Source organism: Mustela erminea, chromosome 13 (assembly GCF_009829155.1).
Source record: "Mustela erminea isolate mMusErm1 chromosome 13, mMusErm1.Pri, whole genome shotgun sequence".
Lineage (NCBI taxonomy): Eukaryota > Metazoa > Chordata > Mammalia > Carnivora > Mustelidae > Mustela > Mustela erminea.
In genome coordinates this window covers 60,526,703-60,540,951 of record NC_045626.1, presented here as the reverse complement: position 1 = coordinate 60,540,951, position 14,249 = coordinate 60,526,703, and the positions used below count along the sequence as shown (strand labels likewise).

The following is a 14,249-nucleotide window of genomic DNA, read 5'->3' as shown; positions in this document are numbered from 1 at the left end:
AAGGAATATAGCTGCTTTTTGCTTTTTTGAGGTGGAAATATGAAACTGTATTTGAATAATATAAATAATAGAATATTTAGGAAGTTGGAGATAGCTTGTTTTTAATTCTTAGTGAACAAGACCTCTTTAGTGTGTAACTTCTCCACTGAATAGTCATTCTTATTCAACTAATATTGTAATTTATTTTTTAACATGATATTAGTTGACAATAGCACTCTGAGGTGGATTGGGAAGGCATTTTTTTTAGTTGCAGTATTCTTTTTATAATCATAATAATCTTTTTTTGTTCAAGCAATTTAAGTACAATGAAAAGCATTAAAAATAAAATTGAATGAATATTAGAAGTCAAAATCAAAATTCCTTTTAAATAACTTTATTTTAATATACTAACTGTTTAAACAGATAAGAATTAGTATATTCAGCATATGATGAAGATTGTTTTTAGACAGTGGATCAAATACTGTGGGAGGCAGCCTGCTCTTCTGTTTCTAAGCAATAAAAGCACTCAGTAGTCCAAATTCCATGAGGCATCTCTGGAAAATGGCAAGTGGATTGGATAGTATTGAAGAAGTTAACCAAATTTTTAACATTAACAGGATAGTATACTTGGGGGGAAAATCACTTGTTTCACAGATATTTAAAAATTAGAAGTGATATCTTCCAGAAAGAAGGAGGTAGCTGTTTTCTAAGAATGTGCATTTTTATAACCATTTTACACATGGAAGAACTAAGGCTCAGAGAGCCTTCTCCACTTCATAGGACAGAGTAAGGGAGAAAAAGGGTACATGGTGGATAATGCGGAGTTTGGTAACTGTAAAAGATGGTTTTGTTGTATGCTTACTGTATACCATGCTGTATGCGTAAATACTTTAAAAACATTACTTTCTTTTTCTTTTTTAAAAGATTTTATTTATTTATTTGACAGAGAGAAATCACAAGTAGATGGAGAGGCAGGCAGAGAGAGAAAGAGGGAAGCAGGCTCCCTGCTGAGCAGAGAGCCCGATGCGGGACTCGATCCCAGGACCCTGAGATCATGACCTGAGCTGAAGGCAGCGGCTTAACCCACTGAGCCACCCAGGCGCCCAAAACATTACTTTCTTTAATATACAAGTAATACATATTGATTCTAGAGTAGAGTGCATAAATAAGAACCTGGCTTAGATCTAGAGGTAGACTGCTTGGGTTCGACTCCAGTTCTGCTGCCTTAGCTATGTGATTTGGGTAAATTACTCAGCTATTTTAAATCTCAGTTTCCGTATCTATCAGTTGGATTGTTGTTAGGATTAGGTGAAATGATGTATTTAGGAACAAAGAACAAAATAAAAATCAAGCAGTTCATGGACACTGAAATAACCACTTGGATTATTTCTCCTCTGTCTCAAAGGAGATTTTGTGGAATTTGATTATTCTTTGTGAAGTTTTTAAAACATATTCTAAATTGTGGTTAAAATACACTTACAACTTAACATTTAAATTAAAGTGTACGGTTAGTGGCATTAAGTACATTCACAGTATTGTTCAACCATAACTACTACCTAGTTCCAGAACTTCTTTATCACCTCAGATGGAAACCCCACACTCATCACTTCTTAGCCTTCGCCTTTCAGCCCCTGGCAACCACTAAATCAGCTTTCTGACTTTGTGGATTTCTGTATTCTGGGAATTTCATATAAATGGAATCATACAATATATGACCTTTTGTGTCTGGCTGCTTTTACTTAGCGTAATGGTGTTAAGGTTCATTATTCCTTGTTATGAATGAATAAGATTTCACTGTCTGTATATACCACATTTTGTTTTTCCATGTATCAGTTCAGAACATTTGAATTGTTTCCACTTTCGGCTATGTGTGTGGTTGCTGGTATGAACATTGATATTCAAGCTTTTGTTTGAGCACTGGCTTTTTAGACTTTTTGATAAAAAGTTGACCCTTGAACAATGCAGGGGTTAGGGATATTGTTCCCCTGCACAGCTGAAAATTTGCATACAGCTTTTGATTCCCCAAAAACTTAATCACTAAGCAAGCCAAGTGTTGACCAGAAGCCTTACTGATAATGTAAACAGTCAGTTAATACATAGTTTGTGTGTTATATGTATTATATACTGTATTCCTACAATAAAGTAAGCTAGAAAAAATGTTACTAAGAAAATCATACAGAAGAGAAAATACATTTACAAACATAAGACTGTATTTATATTTTTTAAATCTGCATGTAAGTGTACTTGAGCAGTTCAGACCCTTATTGTTCATATAAATCCACCTAAGGGTGGAATTGTTGGAGCACATGATAACTTTCTGATAAATCACCAAACTGTTTTTCACAGTGGCAGTACCATTTTACATTTCTATCAGCAATACACAAGGGTTCAAGTATCTCCACGTTTTCATCAACATTTATTTTCCATTTTTGGTGGTGGTTTTTGTAGCCATCCTACTGGGTCTGAATGGTGTGTCATTGTGGTTTTGACATGCATTTCTCAAATGACTAATGGTGTTGAGCATCTTTTTATGTGCTTTTTGGTCAGTTGTATATTTTCTTTGAAAAAATGTCTGTATAAGTCAATTTTTAAATTGAGTTGTCTTTTTGTTGCATTTAAGAGTTCTTTATAGAGGTGTCTGGGTGGCTCAGTCAGTTAGGCATCTAACTCTTGGTTTCAACCCATCTCAGGGTTTTGAGATGGAGCCCCATGTTGGGCTCGGCACTGGGTGTGGAGCCTGCTTGGGATTCTCTCTCTCCCTCTCCCCTAGCTTCCACTTTCTCTCTCTCTCTCTCCCTAATAAATAAACTTAAAAAAAAAAAAAAAAGAGTTCTTTAAAATTCTGAATAATAGACCTTATCAGATATTTGATTTGCAAATATTTTCTCCCATAATATGGGCCCTTTAACTCCCTTGATGTGCAAAAACTTTTAATTTTGTTGAAGTCTAGTTTATCTATTTTGTTGTTATTGGTTATGCTTTGGTGTCATATCTAAAAAATCATTACCAAATCCATGAACAAGAAGGTTTATCCCTATGTTTTCCTCTGAGAGTTTTATACTTTGGGCTGTTATATTTATGTCTCTGATCTGTTTTGAGTTAATTTTTATATATATAGTCTGAGTTAAGGGTGAACTTCATTTTTCTGTATGTAGATATCCAGTTTTCTTAACATTATTTGTTGAAGAGACTGTTCTTTTCTCATTTAATGGTCTGGGTACTTTTGTCAAATATTAATCAACCAAAGATATATGGGTTTGTTTCTGAAATCTCAGTTCTATTCCGTTGATGTATATAGGTCTTTCCTTACATACCACATTGATTTGATTACAGTAACTTTATAGGGAGTTTTGAAATTCAACCTATAAGTCTTCCAACTTTGTTCTTTTCAAAATTGTTTTGGCTATTTGAGGCCCCTTACAACTCCATATTAATTTTAGGATCAGCTTTTCTGTTTCTTGAAAAGAAAAGAAAAAAATCATTGGTATTAGGGATTGTATTCAATGTCTAGATCACTTTGTGTAGTATTACCATTTTCACAGTATTAAGTCTTCCAACCCATGAATATGGGCCCTCTTTCTATCTAGTTGGGTCTTTCAGCAATGTTTTATAGTTTTGAGTATGTATATTTTGCACTTCCTTGGTTAAATTTATTGCTTGGTCATTTCTTTTTTTTTTTAAAGATTTTATTTATTTGACAGATCACAAGTAGGCAGAGAGGCAGGCAGAGAGGGGGGCGGTAAGCAGGCTCGCCGCTGAGCAGAGAGCCCAGCGCAGGGCTGGATCCCGGGACTCTGAGGTCATGACCCAAGCCAAAGACAGAGGCTTAACCCACTGAGCCACCCAGGTGCCCCTCTTGATCATTTCTTAATACTTTTATAAATGGAATTGCTTTCTTGATTTCATTTTCTGATTATTCATTGATACAAAAATACACCTCTTTGTTTGTGTTGATCATGTATCCTACAACTTTGCTGAAATTGCTTATTAAATAACTCTAATAGTTCTTTGTGGATTCCTTTGGATTTTATATATTCATAGGATTATGTCCTATGCATTTTAAAAAACATTTTTAGACCTAGTTATTACCTTTACACCAGTGTCATATGGCATTTGCCTTTCTCTGACCAACATACTTTGCTTAGCGTAATACTCTGTAGTTCCAACCATGTCATTGCTAATGCAAGATTTCATTCTTTCTTATGGTTAAGTAATAGTCCATTGTGTAGCTTTTGAGATTTTTGCTTTTCATGCTTCCTGATAAATCAGTTCTTAGCCTTCTTTTGGGTACTGTGGAGAATATTTCTCACTGAAATCCAATATACTTTTCTTGAGAAGAGTATACTTTATTAAAGATAGTAATCTATCTAATAAATTGCATATGATACTTACTACAAATGAAAACAAAAGCCACATTATGAAAGATAATATAATCTACAAAGATATCTTTTACTCTCCAATGGATAGAAATTATTAAAATATAATAAAATGTATATTTTCAGTAATTGAATTCAAATATCAAATTTACTGAATATAGTGAAGAATTAGGGGAGAACTCACAGCTTTTTAAAGTAAATGAAGTACCTTAAAACATAACTATAGTACATGGAAACAGAATTATTACTTTACAGAAGTAAAATTATTCCCATGCACTAGACTCATGATAGGGTGTCTTTCCAATCTAATAAATTAAATGATGTTTGATTTTTCTAAATTGTTGTGTATGATGCTAACTTGCATCTTTTACCCACCAGTAGTTTGGGGGTTATGGACTATGTACAGTAGAAGACATTGGGACTGGAGCTACCTCCAGTGGAATTATCCTGCCCTCCACCCTCTTTGTTCCAGTCTCCATTTACTGATGGTCCACTTGTCAATCTGATGGGTTTTCTTTCTTTCTTTCTTTCTTTCTTTCTTTCTTTCTTTCTTTCTTTCTTTCTTTCTTTCTTTCTTTTTAAGATTTTATTTATTTATTTGAGAGTGAGAGAGTGATTAAGAAAGAAAGCACTAGTTGGGGAGTGGGGGGGGCAGAGCAGAGGGAGAGGGAAAAGCAGACTCCTTGCTGAGCGGGGAGCTTGACAAGGGTTTCAGTCCTGGTACTGTAGGATTATGACCTGAGCAGAAGACAAATGCTTAACTGACTGAGCCACCCAGGCACCCATGTCTTTTTACTGCATTACACAATTCAGTATATATTGGATGAGCCTGGGCTTTAGAATCTTGTAAGACTATGTTTAATTCTTCTCTCTCATGTCAGCCTTCTGACTGTGGACAAGTCACGTGAGTCCTCTTAGCCTCAGTTTCTTTTGCTATAAAATGGAGATAATTCAGGGTTACACTGAAGAGTAAATGCTATTATGCTATATTATGACATGTCAAATACAAGTACTTGGCATGGTAAAAAAAAAATAAATGATAGCTATTAAAACACCTGTGTTATGATTAATACTCAGTAAATGGTAGTTCCCTTTCTGCTTGCAACTAAAATTTTACAAATGTCCTATCATTTTCAAATAGAAGCTAGCGAAGTTCATCTGTGCTTTTGGATGTTTGTTAATAGAGCACTTTTTCCATATAATTGTGTAGATTTTACTGGTGGTTTTGTGATGCATTAGGCTTTGGATGCTGGGAACTGCCTTGCTGTCTGATATGAAAATATGAATATATGGGATATGTCTATTTTTAAGGTACCAAAATCCCAAAATAATAAATGAGCATTATTATTTTATTTTCCTCTTCTGTAGTTATGTGCTGCTCATCTTCCAACTGAATCAGAGGCACCAAATCATTATCAGGCAGTATGTCGTGCACTGTTTGCAGAAACAATGGAACTGCATACGTTTCTGACTAAAATTAAGAGTGCAAAGGAGGTGAGTGCTACTATTTTTTTTATTGGCATTGTGAACAATTAACCTGAATTTTCTACACTGTCCATCATAATATTTACAATATTTATTACCATCTTGTTGATGAGTGCTGAAAATTATTTAGGAAAGAATCAACTTAGGCAAAATTAATTAAATCTTTTTTTAATTGGAGTTGACATATAGTTGACATATATATAATATAAGATTGAACAATACTATATAGTACTCAGTGATCACCCTAAGTGTACTGTTAATCTCTAATCTCCCTCACATCTTCCCCTCTGGCAATCATCAGTTTGTTCTCTGTAGTTAAGAATCTGTTTTTTTGTTTGTCTCTTTTTCCTTTATTCATCTGTTTTGTTTCTTAAATTCTACATGAGTGAAATCATACGGTATTTGTCTTCCTCTGACTTATTTGGCTTAGCATTATGCCCTCTAGATCCATCCATGTGGTTGCAAATGGCAAGATCTCATTCTTTTGTATGGCTGAGTAATATTCCATTCTATATCTGTACCACATCATCTTTATCCATTTATTTATCTATGGACACTTGGGCTACTTCCATAATGTGGCTATTGTAAATAATGCTACAGTAAACATAGGGGTGCATATATCTTTTTGAATTGGTGTTTTCCTATTTTGGGGGTTAATTCCCACTAGTGGAATTACTGGATCATGCGGTAGTACTATTTTTAATTTTTTGAGGAACTTCCATATTGTCTTCCACAGTGGCTGCAACGTTTTGCATTCCCACCAACAGTGTATAAGGGTTCTTTTTTCTCCACTTCCTTACCAATGCCTGTTTTTTTTTTTTTTTTAAAGATTTTATTTATTTATTTGTCAGAGAGAGCGAGCGAGAGCAAGCACAGGCAGACAGAGTGGAAGGCAGAGTCAGAGGGAGAAGCAGGCTCCCTGCGGAGCAAGGAGCCCGATGTGGGACTCGATCCCAGGACGCTGGGATCATGACCCGAGCCGAAGGCAGCTGCTTAACCAACTGAGCCACCCAGGCGTCCCCCAATGCCTGTTTTTTTTTTTTGTATTTTTTATTTTAGCCATTCTGACAGATGTGAGGGTGATATCTCATTGTGGGTTTGATTTTGCATTTCCCTGATGATGAGTGATGGTGAGGATCTTTTCATGTTTCTCTTGGCCATCTGGGTGTCTTTGGAGACTTTTATGTCTTCTACCCATTCTTTTAATTGGATTATTTGGGGTTTTTTTTCTGTGTTAGTTATATAAGTTGTTTATATATTTTGAATTCTAAACCTTTATTGAATATGTCATTTACAAATATCTTCCTCCATTTGTTACCTTGTCTTTTAGTTTTGTTGATTGTTTCCTTTACTGTGCAGAAGGTTTTATTTTGATATAATCCCAATTACTTATTTTTGCTCTTGTTTCTCTTGCCTCAAGAGACAAATCTCCAGGGGCGCCTGGGTGGCTCAGTGGGTTAAAGCCTCTGCCTTCAGCTCAGGTCATGATCTCAGGGTCCTGGGATCGAGCCCCACATGGGAATCTCTGCACAGCAGGGAGCCTGCTTCCTTCTCTGTCTCTGCCTGCCTCTCTGCCTACTTGTGATCTCTGTCTGTCAAATAAATAAATAAGATCTTTAAAAAAAAAAAAAGAGAGAGAGAGACAAATCTCCAAAAATTTTGTTATGACCGATGTCAGCAAAATTACTGCCTGGGATTTTTATGGTTTCAGGTCTCACATTTAGGTCTTTAATGCATTTTGAGTTTATTTATGTATATGGTGAAAGACAGTAGTCCAAGTCTCTTTCTTTTGCACAGAACTGTCCAGTTTCCCCCAATACCATTTGTTGAAGAGACTCTTTTCCCATTGCATGCTCTTGTCTCCTTTGTCGAAGATTAATTGACCATATAATCATGGATTTATTTCTGGGTTTTCTATTCTGTTCTCTTCTATATATTTTTATCAGTGTCTATGCCAGTTCTGTACTGTTTTTATTACTGTAGCTTAATAGTATATCTTGATATTGGTGATTGTAATACTTTCAGTTTTGTTCTTCTTTTTCAAGATTGCTTTGGCTGTTGGAGGTCTTCTGTGGTTCTATATAAATTTTAGGATTATTTGTTCTAGTTCTGTGAAAAGTGCTATTGGTATTCTGATAGAAATTGCATTAAATTCTAGTTTTGTCAGAAGTGCTATTGGTATTTTGATAGAAATTGCATTAAATCTATAGATTGCTTTGGGTAATATGGACATTTTTAGCAATATTTGTTATTCCAATCCATGAGCATGTAATATCTTTCTATTTGTTTGTGTTGTCTTCATTTTCTTTCACAATTTTCAGAGTACAGATCTTTCACCTTATTTGTGTATTCCTAGGTATTTTATTATTTTTGGTGTCGTTGTAAGTGGTACTGATTTTCTTTTCTTTTTGAGGGGGATTGTTTTCTTAATTTCTCTCTCGGCTGCTTCATTATTAGTATATAGAAATGCAGCAGATTTCTGTACATTGAGTTTGTATCCTTTGCCTTACTAATTCATTTATCAGTTCTAGTAGTTTCGGGGTGGAATCTTTAATGTTTTCTATATATAGTGTCATGTCATGTGCTAATGGTGAAAGTTTTACTTTTTCCTTACCAATTTTGATGCCTTTTATTCCTTTTTCTTGTCAGATTGCTATGGCTAGGACTTCCAGGACTATGTTGAAAGAAAGTGGTGAGAGTGGACATGCTTGTGTTGTTCCTGATCTTAGGGGAAAAGATCTCAGTTTTCATCATTAAGTATGATATTAGCTGTGGGTTTTTCATATATGGCCTTTCCCTGTAAATCTACTTTGTTGGTGATTTGTTATCATGCATGGATGTTTACTTTGTTAGATGCTTTTCTGCATCTGTTGAAGTGATCATATGGTTTTTATCCCGAACTTCTTGATGTGATATATCACATTGATTGATTCATGAATATTGAACCACTTTTGCTTCCTAGGAATAAATCCCACTTGATCATGGTGAATGACTTTTTTTTACTGTATTGTTGGATTCTGTTTACTAGTACTTTGTTGAGGATTTTTTGCATCTCTGTTCATCAGAAATATTGGCCCATAGTTCTCTTTTTTTGTGGTGTCTTTTATTTGATTTTGGTGTTAGGGTAATGCTGGCCTCATAGAATGAATCTGGAAGCTTTCCTTCTATTTTCTGGCAGTAGTTTGAGAAGAATGTATATTAACTCTTCTTTACATGTTTGATAGAATTTACTTATGAAGCTGTCTGGTCCTGGGCTTTTGTTTGCTGGGAGTTTTTAAATAATGTACTCAATTTCATCGCTGGTAATTCACTGTTCGAATTTTCTGTCTTCCTAATTCAGTTTTGGGAGGTTATATGTTTATAGGAATTTATGCATTTCTTTCAGATTGTCCAATTTGTTGGCATATAATTTTTGATAATATTTTCTTGTTCTTTGTATTTCTGTGGTTTCAATTGTTATTTTTTCTCTTTCATTTCTGATTTTGTTTAAAATTAATTTGTTCTTAATTTTTTAATCTATTGTTTAAATGAAGGTGGGTGAATCCATTTTATAAAACAGATTTTTGTAAAGCTTCATTACAAATGAGAAACAAAATGCTACTGATTTAGTTCTGTTTCCTGTATAACTTGCTTCTCACCATCTTTCTGCCACTCTTTCAATTTTAAAAGCTATACTATCTTTTGGGGGAAGGGATAAAGACTCAGGAAGGAGACTACACATTTGATAATTTAAATATTTTATGTTGCATTTGGATAAATATTTAATGGAGCTGATTGGAATTAATATAGCTGATAATCTCATTTTTCCTATTTTCTTTCATTATTATTCTTCAGTGTCTGAGAGTAAAACTGTTATGTGTAGAGTCCAAAGAGAAACACTCTAATTTATTTACATGTTGAATCACCATATTGTACATCATACAGGTGGTTGTGAAGATTCATGAGATCTATATAAAGCAGATAGCATCTGGCACATAGTAGGAGCTCAGTATATGATAGGCGGTGGTTATCATTTCTTTTAGGACTAAAGTACAGAATTTATCTGAAGCACTAGTTTAAACCTTACGATGACAGTTTGAGGAGGGATACAGTAGGATGTGTAAGAGTGGAAAGAAAATATTAACCTATACTAGCCTACTAAGACTAATTAATTTGCTCTGGTAGTGACAGATGTGTCATCCAGAACAACCTTAAAGAAATCCATTTTATATGTATGAATAAGAGCTCTGAGCATTCCTTTTCTGTCCTAGCCTGGATGCTGCTCATAGTTTGTCTTTTTGTTATAGGCCAATGAAAAGCTGTGTTTATTTTTTTTAGGTTTTATAGAGTTAGACCAAGATGAAAGCCTTCAAGGGTGGGAAAGGGTGAACTATGTGTTATTTGAAAAATAATTATAAATACTTCATGGGCTAGCTTTTCCTCTTGGACAGAACCAGAGGATGTAAGATCCAATTAAATGCTTCGGAGTAAACATCCAAAAGTACATCTTCAATTAAGGTTTAGTAGGAAAGATTACCTTTAAAGCTTGTCATTGTCTTCCCCAGCTTGTTAAGTTTGAGATTGCCTTCTCCAGAGAAACAAGTGTTATTTTTAGGGTATAAGTATAGTCCTATGGGGTTAATATAGTAAATTAAATGCACTGTTGAAGTCCTTTTAACACGTATTTCTGAGCTTTAAGAATCATGTTAATAAGTGTTTTTTTCTTAAAGCTCAGAGCAAATTTTTTTTGCTCTCGATTAGAACTTTGTCAAACACATTCCATGAAAGAAATTTAAACATTTTCAGAATTTATTTAAATAAAAATCTCACAAGCAGAGTAAAACAACAGTGGCTGATGGCTGTGTGGCAGTACCCACAGAGACTGGACTGGCGCTGACCGAGGCTGGGGCCCCTGAGCCCGTTCCAGCCCCATCTCATCACGTCATCCTCTGGCACCATCCCAGATTTAGCTCTCTGCAGATTCTGGTTCTGTCCTGTTTTCTCATCTCCTACTCTGTTTCCTTACTTTTTCCATTTTTCTCTCTGGAAACTGCTCCATTTTTAGAGAGGACTCCTCAGGGCCCTCAGGCTCTTCTCAGAATGCTCCCTTCCCTGAGGGTAGTGCTTTCTGCTGCTTCTCTCTCTTGGGAAGCTGCTCTCTGGCATAGCTTCCTATCTCTGCCCTGCAGGGATTGGTAGGTATGAAGGTTGGTAAAATTCTCTCTCTCCTCTACTGCCTCTACTGCTTCCAAACAACGGCTCTTCTTGTACAGAAAACCCATGCTGTCCACTAATGTTATTTTTTTTCCGATTGTTTGGTATAGATTTTATTGGTCGACTTTGTTTCTGACACAAACATTTCCAAACATTTAGGCAGAATAGAAAATTGTTCTTTTAATACACTGTCTGATTTTCTGTAAAGGAAAAATATATATTTAAAAATATAGTTAAAATGTATAATATATATTTAAATATTTCCATATATCATTATACATATATACATAATATATTATTATATATTATGTATAAGGGTAATGCATATTTATATATATTTATATAATGTATAATAAAATAATATATAGAATATATAATACAATATATATAATATACATTCAATATCTCCAAATATATTTATATCTCCAAGTTTTGGGTTTTTTTTCCCCAATTGCATGCTTAACATTATTTATTTTATAATTATTATAATAATATAATTTATATAAATTTATATAATTTATATAAAGTTATAATTACTTATTTTTAATTATTTATTTTAATTAACTTATTTTTTATTATTATGTTCAATTAGTCAGCCTATAGTACATCATTAGTTTTTGATGTAGTGTTCAACGATTCATTAGTTGTATACCCAACAGTCATCTGCCACCATCTTGTGTGATTTCTTTGATAAAAGAAACTATAGCTCTGTATCCTTGACTTCCCCTCTACTTCACTACTCTGCTTACCTGAACACACTTAAGGCCTTGTAAGCACCTGTGATTATTCTACCTTGGAAATCCTGGACTTTCATTCCTCCTTCCTAACTGTAACCTCTGCCCCATCGGAGCTCTAGCCCTCACTGCCATCTGAGACCATCTTCCAGTCTCTTGACTCCCCCATTTTTCTCCCAGTTTACCAGCCCTTCCTGGATGTACTTCCTTTCCTGGGTGGACTGGTTCAGTCACTTTACCAGGAGTTTGGGTCACATGTCCAACCTGGATCTTTACAGTAGCCTCCCACCAGTCACCTCATCATTGTGAATCCTCTTCATCAGTTTCATTTTTCACAATTGTCCATGAATGGTTCTTGTCATCATAGGTCTGACCCAAGGAGTCCAGCCCAGGCCCCTCCCTATGTGTGACCATAGGCTTTCATAGGCTAGGTGAAACTGCCCTCCCACATTTGACTTGGTACACAGCCAGAGTTCTGCACCCTGGCTTTCGTGAGGGAATGGCAAGGCAATTGAGCATCCCCTCTGGGCCAGCCATACTCATCCACACACCTGCATCCCTAGCCCAGGCCTTGACTAACATGCTTTCCTCCCCTGTAAGTCAGAACTTTCTCTTCTATCCTTTCTTTACCTCCCACCAGGCCTCTCAGGTCCATAAAATGGTGAGAGCGTTTCTTGGTATTCTTTAAATTGAACATAAAAATTCATTTACTAATCTTGATAAGGTAAGTTTTAAAATATATGTGGAAATCCTGACACTTCAGAACATTCTGTACCATTTAATTACAGATTTTATATTACACAAATTGCTTGTCAGCCATGAGGTTTTGGAAGTAAACTGTTATCGTGGTCCAGATGGATTTTTTTGCCCTCTGCAATGTATGTTGCTTTCTTCAAATTACGATTATTTCCATATGTGTTCATGTATGTATGGTGGCCATTTTAAGAGCACTAAATTCACACTCATAGTAAAATACTCTGTTAATATGATGTTTTTTCCTAAAGATCTTAAAATACTTTATACAGGCATACTTCATTGCATTTCACAGATACTGTGGGTTTTGTTTATTTTTCAGAAGTTAAAGATTTGTGGCAACCCTGTGTCAAGCAAGTCTATCAACAACATTTTTCCAACAGTATTTGCTCACTTCTTGTCTCCATGTGACATTTAGTAGTTCTTGCAGTATTTCAGAATTTTTCATTCTTGTCATATTTGCTATGGTGATCTGTGATGAGTTATCATTAATGTTAGTATTGTAATTGTTTTAGGGCACCACAAACTGCCCAGATAAGACAGCACACTTAATTGATAAAGATGTATTCTGCCTATTCCACCAACTGGCTGTTCCCCATCTCTTTCTCTTTCCTTGGGCATCCCTATTCCCTGAGACACAGTAATATTGACATTAGGCCAATAAATAACCCTGTAAGGGCCAGTAAGTGTTCAAGTGAAAGGGAAAGTTGCATGGTTCTCACTTTAAATCAAAAAGCTAGAAATGATTAAGCTTAATGAGGGAGGCATATCAAAAGCTGAGATAAGCTAAAAGATAGGCCTCTTGTACCAGTTAGCCAAGTTGTGAATGCAAAGGGAAAGTTCTTAAAAGAAATGAAAATGCTACTCCAGTGTATATATATTAATTAAGAAAGCAAATGCTGTTATGGAGAAAGTTTTAATGGTCTGGGTAGATCAAACAACATTCCCTAAAGCCAAAGCCTAATCCAGAGCCAGGCCCTAACTTTTCAGTTCTTTGAAGCTAAGAGAGGGGAAGAGGATGCAGAAGAAAAGTTCGAAACAAGTAGAGATTGATTCATGAAGTTTACGGAAAGAAACCATCTCCATAACATAAAAGTAGAAGTTGAAGCAGCAAGTGTCGCTATAGCTACAGCAAGTTACCTAGAAGGTCTAGCTAAGATAGTTGTTCTTCTGTTGGAGAAAGATGCCGTCTAGGGCTTCCACAGCTAGAGAAGAAAAATCAGTGCCTGACTTCAAAGCTTCAAAGGACGGGCTGACTCTCTTGTTCATTGCTCATACAGCTGATGACTTTCCATTGAAGCCAGTGCTCATTTACCACTGTGAAAATCCTAGGGCCCGTAAGAATTATTCTGTATCTACTCTGCCTGTGCTTTATAAATGGAACAACGAAGCCTGAATGACAACATATCTGTTTACAGCATGGTTGACAAAATATTTTAAGCCCACTGTTAGGACCTATTTTAAAAAAAAAAAGATTCCTTTCAAAATATTACTGTGTACTGACTGGCCACCCAAAAGCTTTGATAGAGATGTCCAATGAGATTAATGTTGTTTTCATGCCTCCTAACACAACATCTATTCTGCAGCTCATAGATCAAGGAATAATTTTAACTTTCAAGTCTTATTATTACTTGAGAAATACATTTTATAAGGCTCTAGCTACAATAAATAGGGATGCCTCCTATGGCTCTGGACAGAGTCAATCGAAAACCTTCTAGGAAGGATTCCC

At 35.3% G+C, this 14,249-nt stretch overlaps 1 protein-coding gene across 4 annotated transcripts in view; it reads left to right on the top strand.

The window, feature by feature from the left end:
* The window catches only part of SPIRE1 (spire type actin nucleation factor 1), a 190,041-nt gene that overhangs the window by 85,413 nt on the left and 90,379 nt on the right, over nucleotides 1–14,249 (top strand). For all 4 annotated transcript variants that reach the window (XM_032309249.1, XM_032309250.1, XM_032309252.1 and 1 more), the window contains exon 4: nucleotides 5,724–5,849. In XM_032309249.1, the coding sequence (XP_032165140.1) occupies nucleotides 5,724–5,849 (126 nt within the window). The remainder of the gene's footprint in view (nucleotides 1–5,723; nucleotides 5,850–14,249) is intronic.